At 35.0% G+C, this 26,480-nt stretch overlaps 2 protein-coding genes across 7 annotated transcripts in view; one reads left to right on the forward strand and one right to left on the reverse strand.

Moving 5' to 3' along the window:
* The window catches only part of LOC127865789 (p53 and DNA damage-regulated protein 1-like), a 30,055-nt gene extending 3,880 nt beyond the window's left edge, over positions 1 to 26,175 (reverse strand). The window contains exons 1-3 of one of the 5 annotated variants that reach the window (XM_052405756.1): positions 25,804 to 26,175; positions 1,310 to 1,481; positions 1,054 to 1,154 (exon numbers count right to left, since the gene is read on the reverse strand). In XM_052405756.1, coding sequence (XP_052261716.1) covers positions 1,054 to 1,154; positions 1,310 to 1,476 — 268 coding nt within the window. In that variant the 5' untranslated portion in view covers positions 1,477 to 1,481; positions 25,804 to 26,175. Of the gene's footprint in view, positions 1 to 1,053; positions 1,155 to 1,309; positions 1,482 to 1,737; positions 1,784 to 5,601; positions 5,916 to 7,597; positions 7,740 to 25,803 lie in introns of those variants that run through there. The other 4 variants (XM_052405752.1, XM_052405755.1, XM_052405754.1 and 1 more) reach the window with 4 other exon arrangements.
* LOC127865773 (uncharacterized) lies at positions 5,984 to 25,397 on the forward strand. Of its 2 annotated transcripts, none has more exons than XM_052405727.1 (7): positions 5,984 to 6,151; positions 9,905 to 10,045; positions 10,817 to 11,034; positions 13,219 to 13,477; positions 16,954 to 17,299; positions 19,148 to 19,263; positions 20,567 to 25,397. In XM_052405727.1, the coding sequence occupies exons 2-7, from the start codon at positions 9,926 to 9,928 to the stop codon at positions 21,251 to 21,253; spliced, it is 1,746 nt and encodes a 581-aa protein (XP_052261687.1). In that variant the 5' UTR covers positions 5,984 to 6,151; positions 9,905 to 9,925; the 3' UTR covers positions 21,254 to 25,397. The 2 variants fall into 2 exon arrangements, with proteins under 2 accessions (XP_052261687.1, XP_052261688.1); XM_052405728.1 differs by lacking the exon at positions 5,984 to 6,151 and adding an exon at positions 9,666 to 9,823.
* Positions 26,176 to 26,480: the final 305 nt, after the last annotated feature.

Genomic DNA, 26,480 nt, shown 5'->3' on the forward strand with positions numbered 1-26,480 from the left:
GGCAGCATTCTGGACAACCAGGGAGGAACAGATGCAGATGTCAGAACCCGCATCGGTAAAGCACGAACAGCCTTCCATCAGCTGCAGAACATCTGGGGATCCAGCGTAATTGGCATCACCACCAAGATGAGGCTCTTCAATACCATTGTGAAGCCGCTACTCCTCTATGGAGCAGAGACCTGGAGAACCCCTGTCACCATAAAGAAAATACAGGTCTTCATCAACACCTGCCTCAGGAAGATCCTCAAGATCCGCTGGCCAGACAAGATCTCCAACAAAGAATTATGGAGAAGAACAAACCCGCAGCCAGTTGAAGAAGACATCCTTCAGAGACGTTGGAGGTGGATAGGCCACACCCTTCGCAAGCCTGCACCCAATACGACATGGCAATCCCTCACTAGAAACCCCCAAGGGAAAAGAAAGAGAGGGCAGCCTAGAAACACCTGGCGCAGTGACCTGGATGCAGATGCTAAGCAGATGGGCCAAACATGGGGGCAGCTTGAGAGACTCGCCCAGAACCGAGATGCCTGGAGGAAGCTGGTTGGCTGCCTATGTCCCAGATGGGACCACAGGCGAAGATGAGATGAGATGAGAGTGTTAACAAGGTTTAACTAGAGCCATATAAGAAAAAATGCCCTGCCCCCTGGCGGCCATGTTTTTCAACCAACCAGCATCATTTTCGAACTCATCCAAGATATTATTGGGATTAATCTTCTGACCAAGTTTCATGGAGATCAGACAATAAATGTGGCCTCTAGAGCGTTAACAAGATTTTACTATAGCTATATATAGCCATATAAGGAAAAATGCCACGCCACTTGGCAGCCATGTTTTTTAAGCAAACGTAACCATTTTCGAACTCATCCAAGATATCATTGAGACCAATCTTCTGACCAAATTTCATGAAAATTGGACAATAAATGTGCCCTCTAGAGAGTTAACAAGGCAAATGTTGACGCCACACAACGCACAACAGACGACAGACAAAAGGCGATCACAAAAGCTCACCATGAGCACGTTGTGCTCAGGTGAGCTAAAAATTGTAAACTTTACCTTCATTAAGAACAGTCTTTGTTCTTGCTGCCGGAAGTTTCAGGAACATGTTTCCAACACAGACCCAGTGCTTGTCACTTTTGTGGTCTTTGGATAACACTCTGCAACAGGTAGTGGGGATTTGGGACACATTCAAAGTTACACATTTTCAACGTCACATATTTTAATGTTAATTTCTTTCTAATCGTATATAAGACTTAATTATCATATTTCTTTTTCTTATATTGATCTACATTTAAATTTAGCGAGTTAATACCTTATGGCCTCTCTTGTCTTCTGTCGCTTTCTGTCAAGGTCAATAATCTGCTGCTTATCAGTCAGGATGTCTTCTGCTGCCATCTCCATTTCATACATCAGCTCCATAACTTTGCCTTGACCCTCATGACCTCTAACACTGGTGTGGGGGCTGCCATAGGCCATCATGTGCACTAATAATAGTAATGATACAAACAGTACTTTGAATAAAATGAAATTACTGACTATCCATTTTTTTCAATTAGCAAACAAATTGAGGTAAATTTAGAACATTTATTCTGGGAATGTTTGATATCGAAACCAATTATTGACAAAAAGTTACCAGAAAAGTCTTTTCCTTACATTAACATGACAATCTGTCTAATCAGATATTCAACTTTGCTGCTAGAGCCATAAATAATGTTATTTTGTTTATTAAGCTATACTTACCGGTATACAAGTGTAAAATAAATAGATGCATTCTAACCTGAACAGCAGCCAAGAAATACACTAAATATGAATACGATAACTTGAGAAAAATATAAATTTCAAAAATAATTTAGCATCCTTTGACAATGAATGGGAATCATTTTAATAATGCATTTGTCTTTCAAACTGAGAATTTTAAATTGATGACTGTTGTAGCTTTTAAAAACTTTTCACAAATTTTATTTATTCAAATAAAATTAAAAGTAGGACCTAGGTTTCATAACATATAGATATATGCACCTATTATTGTTTCTTTGTGCCTATTTCATCCGATTTAACAACGTATACAGTCTTTTTGTCAATACGTATTGGAAGATGTCTTTTTTTCCATTGAATGTATTTCTTCTATGTTTTTTCCAACACACAACTACATGTACATGTTATGGGTCATATTTCTCAAAATTAAAAAAAATCAAGTTAAATCTTTCTTTTTTCTTTTTAAGAATAAGTACCAACAGTGCTTCATTATAAAGTATAGTTTTAAGATAAATCATGTTTTTACTTAAAGTACTGTACATGTATATAACTCAGTGCTCACTCTGGCCTTCAGAAAATAATAGCCATATTTTTTTTCCTTAAAAAAATAATAGCCAAAACATATGCGGACTTTTCCGCAAAACGGTACTGAAGGCAAAAAGAAAGAAAAAACCATGAATCTCATTTTATCTATGTTTTATTAAATGTATATCTATTGATTTAAGTTATAATGTATATATATATATATATATATATATATATATATATATATATATATATATATATATACTCAAAAACAAGCATAATATCAGTGTGTCATTTTCTTATAAAATATTATCATGGCTTTACAATAAAGAATACAATCAATGTTGTGGGTGTGACTTAACAAACCAGATCTCAGCTACAGTTACATACACATAAGAATTAAGGGCAGAGGCCCCAACCCACCCAGAGCACTAATTATACTATTTTTTATAGTTTTTCCAATTGCAATTTTTGGTGAATACTCGAAATATTATAAACCACACCTTCCGTATCACCGCATGTGTATTCGTCATTCTATTTTTGCTGTTATGAACTTCGAAAATAAATCATAATGGACGAAAAAAATACAGTATCCGAAAACGGTAATCCGAAAAATTGTACGCGTTTTGCACATGAAATATGCATAATATAAAATATTAATATGCATAATCTAAAATGTGCATATCGTTCGACTACTTTATCTCTTAATACGGCGTTTGCCATCGGCCGCAATATTGTAGGCAGAGGCCAATATCAATTGTAAATGATTTATTCCAAAAATAACACTTTCGCAATGCCGATCATGTTTACATCAATTAAGGTAGTGCACCTCTAATGGGCACATATCCAAATATAATCTAATTAATTATTTTATTAATCAGCATCATTTCACTGAACTACATGCAAATTTGTAGGTAGGCTTTCCATGCTTTTTAAAAAAATATACCGATTTTTTCAAAACCACCCCCACGCTCGGCTTTTGTCCAGTTTATTTTCACCCCTGGGGTATATAAAAGTTCCATAATTCATTCAAATTTCCAAATATGGGCATGCAGTTGGTGTGTACAGATGCTGTAAAGGTGTTTAAAGTTTAAACAAGATGTAATAAGTATTCTTTTATAGACATTTATTTTTTACAAATTTTTATCTATGGAAGAGCACCATGAAATGTAAGTGATTTCAGCCAAGTAAAAATTGGGTCGGTTAAAAACAAAGTGTCATAAAATTCAAAATAGTATCATTTAAGTCATATTTTAAACTTAGTTTTTATAGAAACACTATATACAGCAACAATACCAAGAACTAGACAGATTTACCGTTTACTTTTTGAAATAAAAATAAAAATGCAACATGCATGGTTCGTATTTTCAACAGTAAATCACCCAATTTCGCCATAACGTTGTTTTAATTTTAATAATTGAAAAATGTGCATAAAAATTGCAACATATTTAACAATAAATATAGCTTATATGCCATATTAAATCAAATTACGTTAGAAAATAAATAAAACGCGTCGCAAAAAAGTATACGTCGTCGGCCGGATTCGAACCTGCGCGGGAATATCCCAAAAGATTTCTAGTCTATCGCCTTAACCACTAGGCTACGGCACCTAATAGTAGGCTCTTCAACCTTCGAAGAAATCGCGGGAAATCATTAGAGGTGCACTACCTTAACGTCACAGCGCGTGAGTTAAAATACACCACCTTAGTGTAATTCCAAACACGTGTTTCGTTAAAATTAGCTGACCATGGCATATGCCGGGTCCCTTTGAATTGGGAAAACCAGGTTACCTGGTTAAAAATTGGAATCATTATGTTAAAGCAGACGACAAACAGCGGTAATTACGGGGATAATTAGTTGATGGCGATTAAATAATTATTTCATCAAGCAATGTTCAACGTATTCTAATTGCAGAAAAAACGGCGTGCAAAACAAAACCAGCCAACAATATTAGCGGCGATTTTCAATAATGACGATTAAATAATAATTGGCGAAAAATTAACAAAGATCTAACAGTTACCGATAATTGGTAAAGCACAGGGAGATTAAAGACGTTTTTTCCGAAATATATCACTGCTGTCGGACACTGATTGAGAAAAATGCTCTAGGCCACAATGTCGCAGAAGTTATTGACGCGTGTATGACAGGTAATCTCGTTATCGATTTTTCCTGCTTGATGGCCCGATTTGCAGGCGTTTCGCAATCGCGAGACAACATTTAGTGGCAATTTGTTTTTTTATGTAGGCAGATAAAATAATCGCCATTTTTTCTAGACAATTTTAAGAAATAATAGCCAGTTGGATAAAATAATCGCCATTGGCGATAATGTCTGGCAGCAGCGTGAGCACTGATAACTTGTTAAAAGGAAAGATAAATGTAATCAAGAGTACTGTGTTCTGAGACAAATGCCCCACCCCAAACAGGGCTTTGAACTTATAACCCCAATTTCAATAGGGGTAATCTACTGTCCAAGGCCAATTCACAAGTAAAGTATCAAGCCAATCGGTCAATTTGTTAATGTGTTATTCATCGGAAACCATTTTTACACTTATTGTGACAGTGACCTTGACCTTGTGACCCCTATTTCAAAAGGGATCATCTACTGTCCAAGGCCAATACACATAGGAAGTATCAAGCCAATCGGTATCAAGCCAATCGGTCAATTGGTTGACAAGTTATTGATCGGAAAATATTTTCACACTTATTGTGACAGTGACCTTGACCTTTGAGATAGTGACCCTAATTTCAGAAGGCGTCATCTACTGTCCAAGGCCAATGCACATGTGAAGTATCAAGCAAGTCGGTCAATTAATTGAAAAGTTATTGATCAGAAACGATTTTCATGCTTATTGTGACCTTGACCTTGTGACCCCAATTTCAATAGGGGTCCTCTACTGTCCAAGGCCAATGCACATGTGAAATATCAAGCCAATCGGTCAATTTGTTGATGAGTTATCAATCGTAAACAAACTGGTCTACTGACAGACATCTAAGATAATAATATAAACCCTCTTCTTTGAAGGGGGCATAATTATGACTCTTTAGCCATTTAAATAAATATTAAATAAATACTAAAAATGGATACACACATCCCCCAACCCCGCAATTAAGTTGTTTTTGCAATCATATTTCCCCCAAAACGGAGAGCATCATTATGCAAAAAAAAAACAAAAAAAAATGTTTTTTTCTAAAGTGGAGGAAGAAAACCCTGCAACCTCTAACTTGTCTAAGGTAACTACAGCCAGGGGAAAGGTGATTTGGTAAATTATGTTCATTCCCGAATGTAAACAAAATGTTTAAATAGCAAAATATGTGTAATAATACCTTATGTCATAACCGACTACAACGAATTCGCTGTCACTGAAATAGCTTTAGATTAGCCTTCAATATATTGATTTTGGTCCAAAAGATCCATTATCCGAAATACGTTCCACAATATAAAATATGCTTATTTATTATTGTTTTGCGATTAAATCGTTATCATATCAAACCATACCATGAACATATATTGACACTGCATAAAACAATTAGTTTTCAAAAAAAGTTAGATAATATAATTATATTTCTGAAGCAAACAGTTTCAGGAACTGCAATGGTTTTTGTTGTTGTTGTGACAGTCGAACCGTTATTGTTCGGTTTAACTCGGAAGATGCCGACGCATGCTAATGATCGCGTGTGGGATTGGCAACGTGATCATGATGTCCTTCACATTTCCTCGTTTCACGTGTATCATGATCGTGTGACGTCAACAACATTGAAAAACAGGTCAATGTCAGTTGTTTGACAGTTATCGAATAGCCCTTGTTTGCTTCAGGGATCTATACAGGGACCTATACAAACAAGAAAGGATAGTGGATAAGATCTTTTCAAAAAGGTTAGTGTTGATATTTTTCTGTACGTTTAACGTCGTTTTGTCAGAAAACTTTCACATAAGGATGTATCTATGAATTGATTCAATACTGTAGTGTTGTTTTTTTACCTCCTACGCTTTTGTTAAATGTTTGAAGTGTTAAATTGACAGACAGTGAAATTCCTTGATCAGATCTACATCACATTAAATCATACATGGACAACCACTGATCAGGGATCTTTACAAGTTTGTATAGCCTAGGTCCCTGCACTGATACATACAGTAGTTTCAGTTTGATTTTCCTGACATATATTTCGTAAAGTTTGTTGTGAGAGGAACCAGTTAAAAGTACATTAATAAACAGGCTTTTTCCGCTCCATTTTGGGAAAACGCCACACTGGAATTTTGGGAATTTCGCGTCGTGAAAACCTCCATTTTGGGAAAAAAAATAATCGCAAAATTGGCTCAATTGGGAAAAATTATTGCATATAAATAGTGTTTCTATTATTTCAAAGAAGCCATTAACTGGTAAATAACGACTATTTGGATAACTTATTATTAAAATTTTACAAAATATTATGAACATGTGTGATAAGTGCAGGTTTTTTAATCTTAATTTGGTGAAAAGGTGAAAAAAATCGCGCGAAGCGCCGAATTTTGAGGAAAATAAGGAAAGTCTTAAATAATCATTTACATATTTTACAGTTTTTAAAACAAATTCAAGGCAACAGATAATTTAATTATGCAATACTTTCTATTTTCGACACCGGATCAGGTCAACTTATATATTTAAGGGTAAAAAAAAAAAAAAAAAATTTTTTTTTTTTTGAATTGGGATTTTTTTTTCAATTAGGAAAAAAACAACCAGATTTGCATTGGGAATGGGGCCGAATTTCGGACCCGTGGCATAGGGCGGAAAAAGCCTGATAAAAGATATGTGATCAATTAGTTTCTTATAAGTTATATTAAAAGTCTTTTGAACTGATATTATATTGTATACAGGCTGATGAATTACTCTTTTATCACCAGTAAATAAGAAGATAATCTTGTTAGAATCGAAATATTGTGGGATAATTGATCTTTTCAACTGATCTTTTTTTTTCAAATAATTTTATACATTATTCATCAAACTCACTTAGTTGTAATAATACAACTCCCAGCTATTAACACTCATGGTCGCTGTACGTATTTACTCATAAAAGGTCAGAGCAATCACAGAAGTTTGAAATTCTATCAATATAGCTAATCTAATGGCTAAATAAAAAAATATATACCCCTATATAGTATCCTGTAGTCTTTATACTATATAGGGGTATATTTTTTATTTATTTAGCCATTAGATTAGCTATATTGATAGAATTTCAAACTCCTGTGGAGCAATCGAGAAAAATTACAATACCACTAGGATCAAAAGCAGCATAACTGTCAATATTAATGGATGATGATAATTATCAATCAGCAAAAATTTACCTTGTATCTCTTCATTTTCTGTTTCTCCCTTTACCTTGCTGACTTGCTGTAAGTTGTATACATAATTTACACTAAAAGGGTCATATTTCACCCTGGCAAAGAGAAGACAACAGCAGCATTCACACATCACATTATTGTGATGACAACCATTGGCTGTATAACTGTATAATGGTAACCCAGCAGACGAGAGTGCATTCACGATATGTAATATCAGGGGTTTATTTATGATGTTGATATGAAAACAATCAATACACAATGTTATGTAGCAAGCATTTGCTTTCTCTGATTATCAATTATGATAATCAGCTTATTAATTATAAGTCACAGTTAAAAACTTGATTGAAAGTCTTCACTTTATCTCCATGCGCTTATGTGTAGAATGTAAAGGTTTTGCAATGGCTTTTTTTTCAGAGTTATTACCCTTAAAAAAAACACCATACAACACGCTTATTTGCACTTCTTTAATATGTTGCATGCAATTTTCATCAAACTTTTACTGAGTAATTAACTGCTAGTGCTACAGTGCATATTGTCAAATGTCAAGCTTTATCTATTGCTTTTATTTTGTAGGAAGACTTTGCCCTTTGTTAAAAAAATACATATAGAAGCTCCTGTGCACAAATGCTACATTTTGCACCAAATTTTTCCCAAATCTGTACAGACCAATAGTCAGCATCATTTGTAAAAGTTTCATCATTGCGCTGTATTTGAACAATCCTTTTGTGTTACCTTTTGTTTTCAAATGTAAAAGGTAAAAATGTGACAAATTTGCGCAAGTCCTTTATTTTGCATGCCGTTTAAAATTGTCAAACATTCACAGAATAATTATCCCAAAGTGCTGCATTGCATATTGTCATGGATTCTCAATTTTGTTTAAAGTATTGTTGTCCTTTGTTTGAAATTACATAGTATCTGCACTCAGTTATGATTGAAGTTTTTTCGGGTTTTGTTCACTTTGAAATTCAAAATCACAAATTCGTTCTGTTCCCTTTAAAAAAAAATCTGCGGGGATGGATATGCTGTTTGTGACAGCTTCTTGTTGCCATTGAAAACTATGGTTCTTTATATATCATATGCTTTGCTAGCATTGTGGTGTGTTATAAGTCAGTCACTGTTTTAGTCCGATGTTCATGAATAAGTTTGCACTTCTTTTAGAATAGTCTAGTTCCTTTGGGTCTCGGGTGAGTGCCTAAGGGCCCATGGCCCACTGGTTTTGTTTTTGGGATATCATTCCTTTAGGTTTTTTTCAACTTATGTTTTCCCATGCCAATAAAATACAGATGTAAACCTTTCTTGTACACATAGTAGCAATTAACATCAATAGTACTTTTCAATTGAATGTATTAAAATTAAATACCACTGATCAGCTTCAATTGAATACAAATTTCTGGATTTCTGAATAACATGGTATTGTGCTGGGTGACATATGTGCATACTAGTAAGTTCACTAAGTTTATTCAATAATTTTGTCACTTAAACACTGGGCTTATAACCAATTACTGTCATGATGCATCACTTCAATACAGTCCACTGATATTTTCAGGTAGTGAAACAGTATCTTAACATATTCTTACAAGACATTTAGATAAATCCACTTTGCATCAATATGTGAAGATAGTCATGGTCACTAATAATTTGGTCATACAAGTAAAGTTAAGTCAGGTTAATGAACCATTCATGATGAAAGGTGGTAAGGGTAAGGACGTCACTTACCTGGGCACCTGCCTTTTGCTGGTCATTCTTGTGGGTTGTTTATATATGTGAAAGTGTTTATTTTGGACTTGTTCCTTTGGTTGGCTTTTCTTCTCAAGATAATCACTAGTAGCTACTGGTACTTTCCAATGTGTTTTTTTTCAAATTTATTTAAGTAATTTAATACAACTTTGGCTGTAATTTACTTTGAATTGTTATCTTTAAATAATATTTTACCGTGTTTTCTTCATTTTTAGCTTTTGTGAATTTGTGCCATTTTTCAGGTGTTTGTCGTGCATCATCAGCATTGACCTTGTTAGTACACTAGAGTCCATATTTATTTTACTTTATAGATGATGATGATGATGATGATGATGATGATGATGATGATGATGATGATGATGATGATGATGATGATGATGATGATGATGATGATGATGAAAACAGTTCAACCTGTGGTAAAAGAGGCTGCTGCAGTCAGGTGGCTGCTATACTAGTCAGGGTACCACTTTTAGAGCTACAGCTATTTAGAAGGTAAGACAGGCCTGTACTATAACCTGTGTCTACCTACAGGAAGCCTGATGTGTTGCGGCTAAACTGTGTGTTACATTTTAGGACTACACTGTCTTAGGCAGCATGATGCACTGTGACAGAGATGTGGGTTTTAGGACGACGTCCAACAAGATAGAGGCACTGGAGCAGGCTCTGAGGCAGATAGCCGATGCCAAGAAGCAGCTATGCAGAAACACAGCAGAGGTAGCCTAATGGGAAATGATAAAAAATTAAGTCTAGTAATTATAAATATGAAATATTAAGCTTATCAATTGTTTCAACTTCCAAGAGTTTGAGCAAAAGGCATGAAAATTCTGTTTTAAGGCACGTCTTGTGGGACAAGTTTCAGTAATTTTCCTTTACTCGTCCTATTTCAAAGAAGGGTTTGTTTAATAAATATGGTATATTTATCATGGTTTATTTTATTTAATATTGCATAATTGTATTGTGTTTATTGTTAAATAACCAAGATTTAGCCATTTGTACATTTTTTATATAATTTGCATATCATTGGTTTAATATATGATTCAAAGATTACTTGCACTGTAAATCCACCAGCCATAATATTCAGCTCATCCTGGTGAAAAAATTACTTGTTATGCAGGATGAGCAGAAAAAGGGAATTTTATAAACTTGTGAAACTTGATTTTGAGAGGCTAGGTTAGGCATCCAGTTTAATTGGAGTCACAAGTTGCATATCCCATGTAGAAAAATGATTCCTGTGTGTATATCTCTACACCAGTTTCTTTCCAAATGTTGATAATTGAGTGTGCCTAAATAGGCCAAAGGACATATCCCAACAGTGTAACTCCTGATTTGCCTCTACATCCATATACTCTGATTACACGTTTTAATGTTTGCTAAGGACACCACAAAATGTTGTTTGACTTTAAAGCAGACAGGGTCTGGAACTACACAGGCGGCATAATGCATAAAACCTTTTTTCGCTAAAAGCATATCACTTGATGTCTGCAGGCCAAGTCACGTATCCAGTGTGACATAAGTCGCCAGCTGGAGGCCCTTCGTAATCGGGAGGTGTGGCTTCTAAACCAGCTGGATGTGGTGTCCAGTGCCAAGGAGGAGGTGTTACAGCAGCAGTCGGCCCGCCTTCACAAGACCCTGGGCGTCCTGCAAAGCTCTGCCCATCTGCCTGAGGGAGCCGGGGACAGCAGCCTGGCTAGAAACATGGCCAAGTGAGTTCAAGTTTTGGGGTGGAGGCAAGTTGAGGGGGGGGGGGTGTACACTCTTATGCACTAATTCATTAATGAAAAGGGTTGTATTATCCATATTTGTCATTCACTAATTGTAATGTGTTATGTTTCGTTTATTTATATCTCAAAGTTAAAAATGTCACTTATGTTTGAATTACACATGCATGTTTTCTTTTATGAAAAATACAATTTTCAGAATAAAAGAAAATTATCGTATTTATCAGGACAAACTGATGTAGGTAATTGAAAATTTACAGCTCTTTTGAGTCCATGGCACATATCTTTTGCAGTGCATAGTTTAGACTTTGTGAACACATATAATTAACCTGAATAGGTATCTTTTTGCTGATTTGTATTTTTAATTGTCATTTAACCAGTTCAAACAGGGCTGTTTTCCTCAGCCCATTTGTAAAACACTTAACCCTGCAGTTAGTATTTACTAACTCACAATTGCGTCACATTTTATGTGGTCATTAGCCAAAAGAAATGGAGGCAAAGTAAGCGACTGAAAGGATGAAAATGCTGGTTTGGGTATTTATGTATAGAAATCAGGATAGTTTGTACATCCAATCTACTGATTAATGATTATGATTGTAAATATTAAACAGCAAACCATCTAAATGACCACAATTGCAAATGCATCTTTAACCAGTGGACTGGGTTTTATCTGCCCTTATCATCTATTAACAACTTTGAATTGTTTGTAGCTGGCAAGGCCTGACCTAGTGCACTTGACCTCTTCTTTATTGGTTAGCATTGACATGGTGGATAGCTGTCCATGCGTCACTATGTTGGTCACGCATAAGTGACAGCTTTATATATCATGCTCTATCTATCATGGGGCATTAACCTAGATGGTTATCAGCTGTTTGTATATTTGATAGAGAAAAATGACAGAAAAGATGTAAATATGATACATGTAATAAATTAATTGTAATTGTAGTAACATTATCTTATTAATTGTTTTTCTGTAATTTATTTTGAGTTGCCTGTATTATTTAAAAAAATCTTTTGTGTGCTGCGCACATTGTTTCAACTGGTTTGAAAAGAATGCAAATTCCCATTGAACCTTACAAAAATTATGGTGAGTTTAAAAACTTAATGCTGTTTTTTATGCAATGAAAAATATAACTAATTACAAGTCCTGCTTCTGACAAAAGCATAGTTAATATATCCAGTTTGTGAATTTTCTGTGGATCCAGTGTTTCAGCCAGATATGCCATTGGGGTTAAATCTGGCCTCACTCAGGCTCCAAGGTTCACCATTTATTACAAAGAAATATATCTAGGAAAAACGTTTAAAAATCTTATTGACTGAAACTGCTATGCCAAAGGTTTTCGTATGATGTTGTGTTACCTTGTGGTTATGTAGAGGTTCTTTATCAATTTTATTCAAATTTTACCCCTTGAGCCAACAGTAGTCTCTTCTCATAAGTTATCAGTTTGACATTTAAAATCACAGGGATAATCTTTAAAAATCTTTTTGTGTGAGTAATAAGTGGCCACTTACAAGGAGTGACATGATGTATAGAATGATCTATAATTGCAAAAGGTACAGGGTGCTTCCTAACAAGCGTGGCATTGAAAGCCCAAAGCAAATCTGTTCACATTTTCAAATAATTAAAATAAAGTGTGGAATTTCTTTTTCTTAAACTTAAAAATATTAAATATTTGCAAACATATACTAAAAATTAACAGATTTTCTTATTATTTTTTTTACCAAACTAGAGTTCCAGGTGAAGGAAACCAATAAGGGGCAGATGGTAGCACCCTTTAATTGAACTCTAGATCTTTTTCTGGTGGTATATAAAGACTTAAATAGCAAAGTACCTTTCAATCAAAAATAAATGAAAAAGCCAACATATGTTAATATTGGTAGATATATTGGCTAAGTGATCTTTAACAATGTTTGTCTGTGTGTATGTTGGTCAAATAAGCTCCAAACCAGGGTACTCAAGTATTATGCCTCTGAGCCGAAGTTTTTCAGGTGAGCACTGAAGGATCCTTATTTTCCTCTTGTTTAGTTTTTGAGGTTAAAGGAAACACATTTAAAACATATTAAAACATTAAACATGTCTGTTTTAAATCTCTTCTCTTTTTTTTACTCAATTCATTAAGAGGGTGGAATGACTGATACACATGCCAACAACGTTCTGTTTTTACTCAGGTTAGACATGCGAGACCTAAATCCGGAGGAGACCCCGTACCTCTCGTTCAAGTCTGACCCAGCAAGCCTGCGCGAGGCAATACTGAACTATGGGAAGATTGACCACACGAGTGTGCCGCCCCTACCCTCCCCGTTCATGGCCCCTGACAAGCCTGCGCCGAGCCTGCCACGCCACCTGGAGGAGTATGAGGATGCAGAACATCACATCCTGTACAAGACTGTTGAGGAGATCAGCCGCACCAGGACTGACACACCTTGTGTAAGGGATAGTTTATGATCATCTTTGTTCCCTATAGGTTTGATACCACTTTCTTCTAGGCCCAGACATTCACAGACATCCAGTCCTGTGAACTTTGTAAACTTGCTGGACCATACTAAGATTCATAGGGAGGAAACATCAAGTCACAGACTAAAATTTATTGTCAATTGACATGATGATAATTGGAAAAATGAAATGGAAAATGAAAATAATCAACACAAATCTGACTTATGAAAATGGAAAAATAAATACGAATAATCACAATACTCTCACACAGTATTCTAAGGAAGACATATTTAAACCACAAAACAGTTAACAACAATGTAATTTCTTCATTGAAAAATTCTAGAAATGTATACTGGTATGCAAATTGCTATTGAAACAAATGTTTTCAGAAACTGATAGTTAAGTGTGACAGTGACTGATTAATGTCAATCTATATTTTCACACAACACACAATTATACTGGTTACAAATCAATGTAGTACCTTAACACCAGAACACGTGTGGGATATAAATTACATAATGCAACAGACTCATTTTTAAAATAACAAAGCAATTATCAGATTTTTTTAACTTTGAATCACAAATATTTCCGGCTGAGAAATTAAATCATAACTCAGAATTAAAATACAAATGTCAACAAACTGGCAATACAGATATATAAATCAATTAAAAGGCTAGTTCAAAAGGTAACTTAAAACCGAAGGGAATCATTAATACCCCAAGTATAATGATCTGAAATGCAGAAAATGTTTTCGTTAAACAAGAAAAGGACTATTTACATAAATATAATTGCATTGGAGAAAGTGTACGGGTTCACATGCGCAAAAACCTTTCATGAATGTTAACAAACAAACAACTATATATGTTTTCTGATGGTATTTCATTTTAACTCACTTTTTTTCTTTTTAAGTTTTAATTCTAGGAAATAAATCAACTTTTCCTCTTGAATAATTTCCCGGACATTCAGACCGCCAACATGGCAGTTTCAATCGGATCTGTCTTTTAAACATTGGTCAGGTCCGACAGTTTGGCACTTTTGGGAATGTCTGCAAGCAAGTGTGAAAAGGATAGTTAAGCTTGTAATCATATTCCCTAATTGGTTTGGTACCACTCTCCAAAGTAACACCAGAGTGTATGTCCTGCAATGAAAAACTTTTGTTTGGCTGGCTCAGATTTACAGTTGTATACATCTGGGGTTATAATTTATATATAATCGTTCTCAAAATTACCAGTAGTAATTGAGCTATTTATGCGGTTTGAGGCATACCGCTTTTTCTATTACTGCAGTAATGTTTATTATTCACAGTTATTTCTGCAATAGCCGTCAATCTTATGCTGAAACTTATTTCCGAGTATATAACAACAAACCATATTTAACTCTTTTTTTTAAATTTGAGCTCACACCTGTTTCTAAGCTTTATGTGACAACTTCATTCCCAACACTAAGCTTACATTCTCTCCTTACTTTTAGCTCACCTGAGCACAAGGTGAGCTTTTGGGTTACAGTGATGTCTGTTGTCGATATGATTGAGTGTGTGGGTCCGTCAATATTTTCTTTAAACAACACCTCCTCCAGAACTACTTGGCAGAATTTGAAAAAACTCAATAGAGATGTTCCTTGTGTCGTCCTCTGTGAAATTAGTTCAAATGGTTCAAGTTCTTTAGTAATTAGGTCATGGGGTCAAAAAGGGGTTTAAAAATGGAAATCTTAAAAAATCTTATTTAAACTTTGAGGTTTTATGTTTGGAATGTAATATCATATTGTGATCCTTGTCAGATGTAAAAAAAAATGTTCATCTCAAAAGCGCAAAGCAGATCTTTGTAATGTTTGCTTAGTATTTGTGGGTTAGCAGCGCACAAGAACCATAACTCTGGCAACCTTCTTTTTTTATTGCTTTTTGTCCATCGTACATTGTACCTCAACAGTTTTCAAAACTTTCATTGTGAACACTTTAAAGTTCACATATATTGTCCAATCTTCATGAAATCTGGTCAGAACATTTGTTCCCAACAATGTATTGTCCCAAGTTTTAAACTGAGTCGAATGGGGTCAAAACCTAGGGCACTAGCTAAAATAAATGACAAAACTTGTGAACTCTTGAGAGGCCACATTGTTTTCAGACTAATCATAAAACTTGGTCAGAACATTTGTTCTAATGATTTCTCCCCTGAGAGAGAAATGATTCCAATCCATGAAAAAACATGGTTCCCATGAGGTGAGGAAATTTTCCTTTTCTGACATTGAAACTTAAAAGAAAGCTTGATATCATTATGGGGATATACAGTCTACAAGAACTTGAATATTGCTTTCTTTTTTTTAATGTTATTGCCTTTCCCTGTCCAACAGTGAAACCGGAGGGGACTATGGTTTGCGCTCTGTGCTTCAGTCCGTCACACTTTTCTAGATCCTGCGATAACTTTAAAAGTTCTTCATATTTTTTCATGAAACGTGAAACATGGATAGATGGCAATATGGAGATTATGCACGTCATTTAATTGTGTTCCTACGTCAAGAATTCTGCTTGCCATGGCAACAAATAGACTAGAAATATTAACAAATAGACTAGAAATATTGCTGAAAAGAGTGGATCCTACGATAACTTTAAAAGTTCTTCATGTTTTTTCATGAAACTTGAAACATGGATAGATGGCAATATGGAGAATAATGCATTTTGTTCCTACGTCAAGAATTCTGGTTGCTATGGCAATAAATAGACTAGAAATACTGTTGAAAATGGTGGAGTTTCACCGGTAGGGGACTTGTATTGCTTGGCAATAGTCTTGTTCTATTTATCATGTGTAGGGAACATGTGTGAAACAATATGAGAGATATTATCTTGAAACTTAATAGTCAGGCTGATCTTATTAATTGGATGTGTAGTGCCAAGAACCACTACTCTTTCTTCCATAGTTTGAAAATTATATCCCTTAGTTAATTTGTTACATTTTAAGTTTGTACGTGTCATATTTAAAAACTACTGGGTATGAACTTGAATTTTCATAGGAAGAAAGATCTCAATGAGGCATTTCATATGAGCATATAATAGTAATTTCTCTTGTGAGTTTTCATGCTGAAATTTTGTCAAGGGCATATCTCCACTATAATGTAAGATAACAAGACTAAACATCCTATTAAGCTTGCTTGTTGAGTAACCATTCTTTAAAACTGAACTTCTTATGCTCTTTGACAATTCGGAACATGGCTTGTATTTCAGGCAGGACAGTGACATTTTAGATTTGTTCAAATTATGCCTCTAGGGTCAAATTTGACACACCCATATGATGGTGTGAAATGCCTTATATGAACTTACAAAACAAGAAATATTTTATGTTTCCCATTATAAAACTAGCCCCAAACCAGGGTACCAGTGAGCTACAGTGTGCACGGTAAGCACGTTTCATGAGGGTCCTCTGTTTTGACACATTTATCTCAACAAGTACTTAAAGACAATTTTGATGTTTGTCATGCAGGTGAATGTTAGCATTCCCAAGCTGTCCACCCGTGTCGAGGACTGGCTTCTGTACCCGGTCACCTCATCTGTGTCAACAAGCACCGAACCAAGTTTCACCTTCCCAAAACTATCCAACAACCTCTCTGATTGGTTACACAGACCGGTTGCTACGGCAACCAGCAAGCCTGTCACCATAACGACAACCTTGACCCACTCTGTGCCCTTGGCTGCACAGAGTTGCAGGCCCTTAAAGGGGCTCGAGGGCATATCGTCGGACGCCAGCATCGCCAACTGGCTGCACAAGATAAAACAAAACCCATATGAGGAGGAGGAGGATGAATATGACTTTGTGGATGAGGTTTCAGGTAGGGGGCGCTGGCATGTGTTCTTAATAGGAATATTTACATTGAGAAATAAATGTTCATTTATCATTTTGTACTGCCAATTAATAACTGTTAAGTTCTGAAGTGTAGGAGTTAATTTGTAATTGTTAATTGCCATGTATTAGACTGGCAAAGAGTTGGTTATCATTCTATAATGGACAATAATGCATAACTATTTCAATTATTGTATAATCAGCCAAAATGTGTGCAACTGAAATGAAGATATAATTTACCATGATCTGCTTAGAACTATAACTACTGTTTTCCTTGCTTTTTGGTAGTTTAAAAATAATTTTATTTTTAGAAGTATAATGGTTTTACTCTTAAATGTCTCTGATCCATTGTATTCAACGTATAATTGTATTAACAAAGGTGAAAGGCCAACTGCAGAGAGTAAGAAAGAAATAAGCAGACAGTTATCACCAAGTAAAACACAAGTTGGATCAAATTTCTTTTTTGTGGTTATAGTTACCAGTTACATTCACAATCAAGTTGTTTTATCACAAAACAAATATGACCAGATAACAATGGGCTTGCAAATTAATGGATACATACTAGCAATTTTGCCTAAACTATGTTAAATTGTGACAATTATTAATGGTTGTCAAGGTAGTTGCTAATTGCAGGTGTTATTGACCACAGATTCAACTGTATAGCTAGGCTGAGTAAAGCTTTCCTGTCTTAGCAAAAACAATTATTTAACTAGAAATGGCGCGGCAGAGGCCGACGCGTATCCCCACGCCGCATGTTTGACCCAAGGGCGCCCCAGGGTTGATCATGGGGCCATGCATAGTTGAGATTGACTGTATTGTCATAAGAGAAGTTCAGTATCAATTAGAAGTGAATGGGTGTAAAAATAAAGAAGTTATAGTAAAAGGCAATTTTGGGAGGGTGTGGCCTATGTGGGCGGGGTGCCCCAGGGTTGGTAATGGGGCCATGCATAGTTGAGATTGACCGTATTGTCATAAGAGAGGTTCAGTATCAATTTGAAGTGAATCAGTGTATTAATGAAGAAATTATAGTAAAAGGCAATTTTGGGCGGGTGTGGTCTATGTGGGCGTGGCGCCCCAGGGTTGGCAACGGGGCCATGCATAGTTGAGTTTGACCGTTTTGTCATAAGAGAGGTTCAGTATCAATTTGAAGTGAATCAGTGTAGAAATGAAGAAGTTAATGTAAAATAACCTAAATTTTTTTTATAGTAAATGGATTTTTTTGGTGGGTGTGGCCTATGTGGGCGGGCGCCCCAGGGTTGGGATTGGGGCCATGCATAGTTGAGATTGACCCTAATGTCATAACAAAAGTTCAGTATCAATTTGAAGTGAATCCGTGTAGAAATGAAAAAATTATAGTAAATGGAAATTTTTGGTGGGTGTGGCCTATGTGGGCGGGGCGCCCCAGGGTTGGGAATGGGGCCATGCATGGTTGAGATTGACCGTATTGTCATAGGTGAGGTCCAGTATCAATTTGAAGTGAATCGGTGTAGAAATAAAGAAGTAAATGTAAAATAACCTAAAAAAATGAGTGATAATTTCTGACGCGGCCCCACCCCAACCCCTATAACTTTTGACCCAGGGGTCAGATCAAAATTCCAAATAGTGCACCGTCGCACATATGCTCATAGCTACCATGTGTGTAAATTTCAAGGTTCTAGTGCTTTTAGTGTAGGAGGAGATAGTGGCCAGGACGGACGGACAGACGGACGGACAGACGGACGGACAGACGGACGGACGGACGGACGGCGGAGATCACCACAATATCCCCACCTTTTTTTCAAAAAGCGTGGGGATAACAAGATTCACTATGCCAATAATATTTGTGTATGCCGTTCAGAAACTCAGACCCAGTACAGCAGTGAAGGCTTTGATGACTGTCGACCATTAGATGGTGCCTGGTTTTCCCCTCCGAGGTGCTTTAAACCTTCCAGCAAACCTGCCGTCACCCTGCTGGTTAGTTGGATTATAAAAAGGACTTCTGACATATTTTCATATTTTGAAAATATTTGTATGATGTTTTAAAAGTCCTACAAAATCATTATAACAAGAAGACATGTGGAATAAGAAAATTGCTTTCACTTGGATTTGAAACTGGAAACTTTTGAAGCAAAATCTAAATTACTATCTCTGAACAATTGAGGCTTTTAATCCTTAAGAAATCACCATGAATAGATTATTATAGATACAACAACATGCACTATAAAACATTGAAAAGTGTAATCCACTAAAATGACTATTGCAAAGAGGTCTAGTTTTTATTATGTAATATTGTAAAGTAGTCCTCCACAAAATTTGTTGACATGAACAAAATAAGTGGTCCTCTACCAAATTGGTTCAAATTATGCCCCTCGGGGGCAAAATGGGCCCATCCTGGGAGTAACTTGTTTTTATGCTCCCCCTAAAATTTTGGGGGGAGCATATAGTCGCCACTTCGTCTGTCCGTGTGTGTGTCCGTCAGTCCGTGAACAATTTTTGTCCATGCTATTTCTTAGCAATTAATGACCGGAATTCAATGAAACTTTATGGGAAGCTTCACTACCAAGAGGAGATGTGCATATTATCAGCCGGTTTCTGGTTGGATGATTTTTCACAGAGTTATGGCCCTTTGAAATTTTCTATAAACTGTACATATAGTGCAATTCTTGTCCCCCCAACTACTAGACGTTTCCTTTTATCTGAATATATAGTGCAATATTGTGACAAAAAAAAACTTTTGGGAGCATCTACCGTCTCCGACGGTTTCTTGTTCTTAATGGGCATAATAACCCCTTTAAAAAACCTTCCAGCTATTTAGTATAATCACAATGTGAAACCAGGTTAACAATTCCAAGCAATCTAGCCCTCTTGTTTACTATCTGGATACTAAACCAGTTCATATCTTAATATTTGGAACCACCCCTATACTTAAGACTTAAAATAACTTGCTACAAATAATCACTATGAGGACATGATGCATCACAAATGCTATAGGTGATTCTAGTTCAAAGGTCAAGGTCACACTTAAAAAGCATCAATGCAAGTTCTCTGTTATTTCTTAGTAAATGATGCACATTTTAATGCAAAACTAATTTGAATAATATAAGGAGGAAATAAGACTAATATATCGCCCCCTTGGTGCAAAAAAGGTACCATGTGACATTGAAATTAGTAGGCACATGGTTCCTTTTTGCACCAATGGGGCGATATTCATACTAATATTTTCCAAGATTTACTAAGATCATATCAAAATTACCAAGGCATTATTTCTCTTTGATAGACTGAAGCAGACAAGAAGTGGTTGCAAAAGCCAACAACCCAGAGTCAAGACCTTGGCGTCCCCAAGATCGTTGTGAACATGAGCCGATATTTTAACAACATCAGGGGCGAGCTAGATCAGTGGCTGTCTCGAGCCACCAGCAAGAACATGGATCATATAGCAGATGAAACCAATAGCGTCAATGAGCGTCTGCGACCCCACCTGCCCTCTAACCTGTCTCTGAATTCCTGGCCCCAGATTCAACATGGTGACGGCAAGTGGCTCCACCCTCAGCCTCTTCCCTCCCGATCAAGCTCGGCTTCTAGTTTGTCAAACCTCTCTTGTTCTTCTCACAAAGATGAAAACAAGTGGCTTCTGCACGGTGGCAAGGGGGATTCTTGTGTTCCTATGGTGTATTCATTCTTGGAAAAACACAATGCTGAGGCTAAGAAATTGTCCTGGCTTTTGAGTGAGGACAAAAAACCTTCCCCACTGACACAGAAATCGACAAATCCTTTGGAAAGATTTACGAAAGAAAACTTTGATCCGTCAAACTGGCTAAAGTCTTCCAGCAATAATTCAGCCCAAGATGTGTTTAATGGTCCGTCACCTCTGAAGAAAATAGTAGATTATCAAAAATCATCGCCCTTGTCCACATGGCTTCTGCCTGCGAATTCTTCTAAGTGGAAGGACCCCCCCTTGCTTTGAAAAGGTCTTCAACAACAGCGATAACATCTGGCTGGCCCGGCCAGTCAGTTCCACACCTGAGGAGGACCTTATGAAGGAAGATTTCTGTTAACTTTAATGAGTTCTTTGTTGTACTTAAACAAAAATAGTGTGTTGTTTCTTTTAACCGTTTTTACAAATTTATACATCTGGTACATTTTGTGTTTACTATATCACAGTTTTAAATGGACAGATATTGGCATGTTTAGAAGTTTGTCATTTAGTGCTTTAATTTGATAAATGTAAACATCCCAACTAAAAATCTCCATTATAAAAAAAAAAGAAACAAACAAAATATCCCTACCTGGGCGCAAATCACCGACTCTTGGAGTAAAAATCTAATGCCAAAACAACACGACCATCCATGCTGTGCTCAACGTAATTTATTGTTTACTTTATATAAGCAATCCATGTATGGTCACAAAATATAACCATATAAACTCAAATGATTCAATCGTTTTGCGTTTGTAAAGTTTTATAATTTTATCAATTCCTAATGATGATAATTCGCAAATGAAAAGGTACTTTCAGTAATAGTCTACGTCATAAGCATTATTTGCTGATAAATGTGAGTTGTACATTTACTTTTTTAGTCCATGACAAAAAATGTGAACATTCTAATTTTGATAATGGTTAAAGATATTTTTTTGACAATGGTTAAAGGTATTTTTCGAAAATGAAGTTTTTTTGTTCAGTCAGTACGCGTATTTGTACAGATTTTTCAAAATCTAATGAATATGTATTAAACATATACAATTGTTCATGTATAACTTAGTGGTTACAAAAAAAATATTTTATCATATTTCATAACCTGCATTAGTTGTAAATGTTATAGTATATTTTGGCAATGAATGGGAAAACGTGTTTTGGAATGTTTTTTATGTACATTTGACTTTCTCAAGTGTTTTGTGATCCTATTATTGATTTTTTCAGTCATGGTTGAACCTTGGCATGATTGATTTTCTGCAATACAAGGGGTTAATGTATCCTGTTTAAAAATATCATTGTCTGCAGACATGCCCTTTTTTCTTAATTTTGTTTGCAATTGTTAATTATTGCTTCTAATTATACAAGTTAAAACTATATATTGTGATAAACACATTTAGTGTTAATATGCCAACTATATACACATGTACAAAGACTAATACCTTATACATTTATTTTACATTTATTTTATCACTGTGTTTTGTACTTGCATGTAGGCTTGTGAATGATAAGTTCATGTATTATTTTGTTTCTACTGTGAAGTGTATCGATGTTGTATTTAGTTGCTTTAGAGAATCTGGAAACACATCAAACAGTTGTAATGCTACATCTTCAATATAAAAAAATATACAAAAAATTAGTGCAGAAATATATTGAAACAGTATTTTTGTGTAAATTTAATTTTCTCAAACAGTAAGAAAAAACATTTTTTACCTAAATATCAATTTGAAAAAAGACAGCTATTATAATCACAAGATTTTATTCCAGTCTCCAATTGACATAATGTACATAAGATAGAGCGGTGTACACATGTAGTAATATTTCAATCATTTGTAAACATTTTGTAATAAACACAGTATGTGCATGGTGTATGATTAAGTTTTTTTATGCACCCGAAGGAGGGCATATAGTGATCAAACTGTCCGTCTTTCATTCACACTTTGCGTTTAGGTTTTGAAAAATGCTTATAACTTCTATGTCGCTTCAGATAGCAACTTGATATTTGGCATGCATATGTATCTAATGGAGCTGCACATTTTGAGTGGTGAAAGGTCAAGGTCATCCTTCAAGGTAAAAAAAAACAAACCAAGGGAAGTAATAAGCTTTAAAGGGAGATAATTATCTGTACCTGCCAAATGAAAAAAATGAATTCAAAGCGGCACAGTAGGGGGCATTGTGTTATGGACAAACACATCTCTTGTTTATCAATCAGGTTAAATGAGATTAAGCTTTTATTTTGCTGACGTGAAGATATTAAACCAATAAAAATTGAATTTAATAACACAAGTTCTGGTATGGTGTTCTGACAACTTATATCAGTCGAGTTGGTTGAGTTAAACTTAATAGGCACTTATATATTTCTAGACATGGAGTTCTGTGGTAATGTCATCTTAAGGTAGCGCACCTCTAATGATTTCCCTCAATTTATGTTACGATCATTGCCGATCTTCAATGATCGGTTATTTCCGAGTGATGCTTATGATTTTTTTCAAACTTCGAATTTTGATATATGTTTATGTAATTCCTTTAGAATACATTATTTTTACAATAAATATTGACTTTGATCCAAATATCATCTGAAAAATAAGATTTCGCGATTTCTTCAAAGATCGACGAGCCTTTTTACCTGTTTACTTATGGATATCTTATTTAAGCTGGCACTAACGTGAAGTTGTCGTGGCCGAGTGGTTAAGGCGATGGACTAGAAATCTTTTGGGATCTGCCCACGCAGGTTCGAATCCTGCCGACATCGCATACTTTTTGCGACGCATTTTATTTCTTTTCTAACGTAATTTGATTTAATATAGCATATAAGCTATGTTTATTGTTAAATATGTTGAAATTTTTATGCACATCCTTCAATTTTTTAAATTTTAACAACGTTATGGCTAAATTGGGTGATTTACTGCTGAAAATATGAATGATGCATGTTGCATTTTTATTTTTATTTCAAAAAGTAAACGGTAAATCTGTTTATTTCTTGGTATTTTTGCTGTATATAGTGTTTCTATAAAAACTTAGTTTAAAAAATAATTTAAATGATTCTATTTTGAATTTTATGACACTTTGTTTTTAACCACCCAATTTTTACTTTGCTGAAATCACTTACATTTCATGGTGCTCTTCCATAGATAAAAATTTGTAAAAAATAAATGTCTGTAAAAGAATAATTATTTCATCTTGTTTAAACTTTAAACACCTTTACTGCATCTGTACACACCAACTTCATGCCCATATTTGGAAATTTGAATGAATTTTGGAACTTTTATATACCCCAGGGGTGAAAGTAAACTGGACAAAAGCCGAGCGTGGTGGTGGTTTTGAAAAATCGGTATATTTTTTTTAAAAGCATGGAAAGCCTACCTACAAATTTGCATGTAGTTCAGTGAAATGATGTTGATTAAGAAAATACTTAATTAGATTATATTTGGATATGTGCCCATTAGGGGTGCGCTACCTTAATATGCACCTTAGGGACTGTAAAAAGATGAGCTCCAAATAGATATATCATGGTGGGTTCAGTGATTTGTTCTGTTTTGTCATTACGATTTGTTTTGGATTAACTTAGCAAGACTCTAAACCACTGTCTGTTATTCGTATTTGCCTTTTGTTTAACTAGAGTAAATGTAATAATGGTTGATCTTGATAAATACTGAATAACAGGAATGTTGGTGTTCCAGTGGATTGTATTGTAAACACAGTCATGTAATACGCCATTTAATGCATAGCTTAAAAACGTTGACAATATAATTCAAAAGTATGATTTTAACTGAAATCAGTACACTTTTCAAAACAAATACAGATTATATGTTTTAAAAGCAAACTTGAGTATTTGTATAATGTAGACAATGAAGAAAACATGCTGTAACTTTAATAAAAAAGGACAGAGTTTTCTCAATGTTATGTGGAATGTTAGGGATATTTACATTACTATACACATAAAAGTAGTCTGCCTTTTCCAGCCATTGAATACAGAAACAGATTTCAGACTGTCAATAAGGAATTCCTATACCTTACAGAGGAAACCATTGTAATTTTAAGATAATTTTGGCATATGGCACCAGATGGCAGAATTATTCATCATTGTATGTTACTACATGTCTGTTCTTTCATGCCTCGACTTCTGGCCACATGTTTTGTTGAACATTTGTTAAAATGCTTTGCCCCATGCTTTGCTTACTAGATGAATGAATAGTATTTATCTTGAATGTTAAGCTAAGCATGAATATTATAATGGATGTTTTGTCTGATGCTGTGATGATGGAAGTAATAAGAAAGTGACAATATTATGATGGACTTTATTGCTTAAAAGATGATGAAAATAATGCTAATGAGGTTTAAAAATGTGTGTTTAAAAAACAATTTTACGCATGTTTAATGTTTTATTTGCATGTTACAATAAACTAGTTGGATACATTTTTATTGGGTTGTGTTTTTACCAGACTTCATTTTTAACTAGACCAGACTTTGTATTTAATTCCATCCTCTTACTATATCATAGAAAAGAGTTGTGAATACATAGAGAATACTAGGTCGGTGCCGAATAAAGCAAAGTTTATTTTGCGAGGCTTAGAAAATGTGAACCACGAGCCTTGGCGAGTGGTTCAGATCTTCGTGCAGAGCAAGATAAACTTTGCTTTATTCGGCACCGACCTAGAATTCGATTTATCCCATCAATTTTCTTAGTCGTAAATTATTTCTTTAAACATAGAATAGGAAAATCGAACTACAGTAGACGGAAAATTCCAAAGATATTTTAAGCAAACATTGTTTCATTATTTTAATCGTGTCGAGCCTAATACATTACAAAAAGATCAGTAACCAACCTGTTTTTTCGTTTATTATACCTCCAGGTCCCCGATTTTTAAGAAATAATGAAAAAAAGAGACACTAAACAACTGCATCTTTAGCGTGAAACTACATGCATTGTGTCGTATGACGTGTTAATAATGACGTCACGAGTACGCGCACTTAATATTTGTAAATAATGTTTATTTGCTTTTTGAGTTGCATTATGTGATAAAACTATATTACATCTTGGTATCAAATTGTTTGTTTTGTTGAATCTGATTCGATTTTACTAAAAATGATTACTTTATAGTTGATTCCGAGTAATATGAACATTCTTCGCCGCGCGTGACAGCTATATTTCAGCACTGCTGAAATAAAGGAAAATTTATTCCACAGTGGTTTATTTCGACAATGCACGTCTGATGATGGGATACAATTGTATACGCCATAAACATCTACACTGGGTTTCCCTGTGGTGGGAAATACATGTTAACAAAGAGGCTTTATTATTATTTCAATGACTTCAGTTCTGAGCCATTTAAATACCTTTAAATTAAACATTTTTAAAGAGTTTTCATATTACCGAAAAAGTTGCATCATTTTAATTTACCATTTCGCTGTATTATAGTATATAATGAGTTATATTGTTTGCTCATTCATAGAGCTGTCTGGCTAGCGCAGTAGTTAATACATTCGTTCCTCTCCTAGGCAA

This window comes from Dreissena polymorpha, chromosome 2 (assembly GCF_020536995.1).
Source record: "Dreissena polymorpha isolate Duluth1 chromosome 2, UMN_Dpol_1.0, whole genome shotgun sequence".
Lineage (NCBI taxonomy): Eukaryota > Metazoa > Mollusca > Bivalvia > Myida > Dreissenidae > Dreissena > Dreissena polymorpha.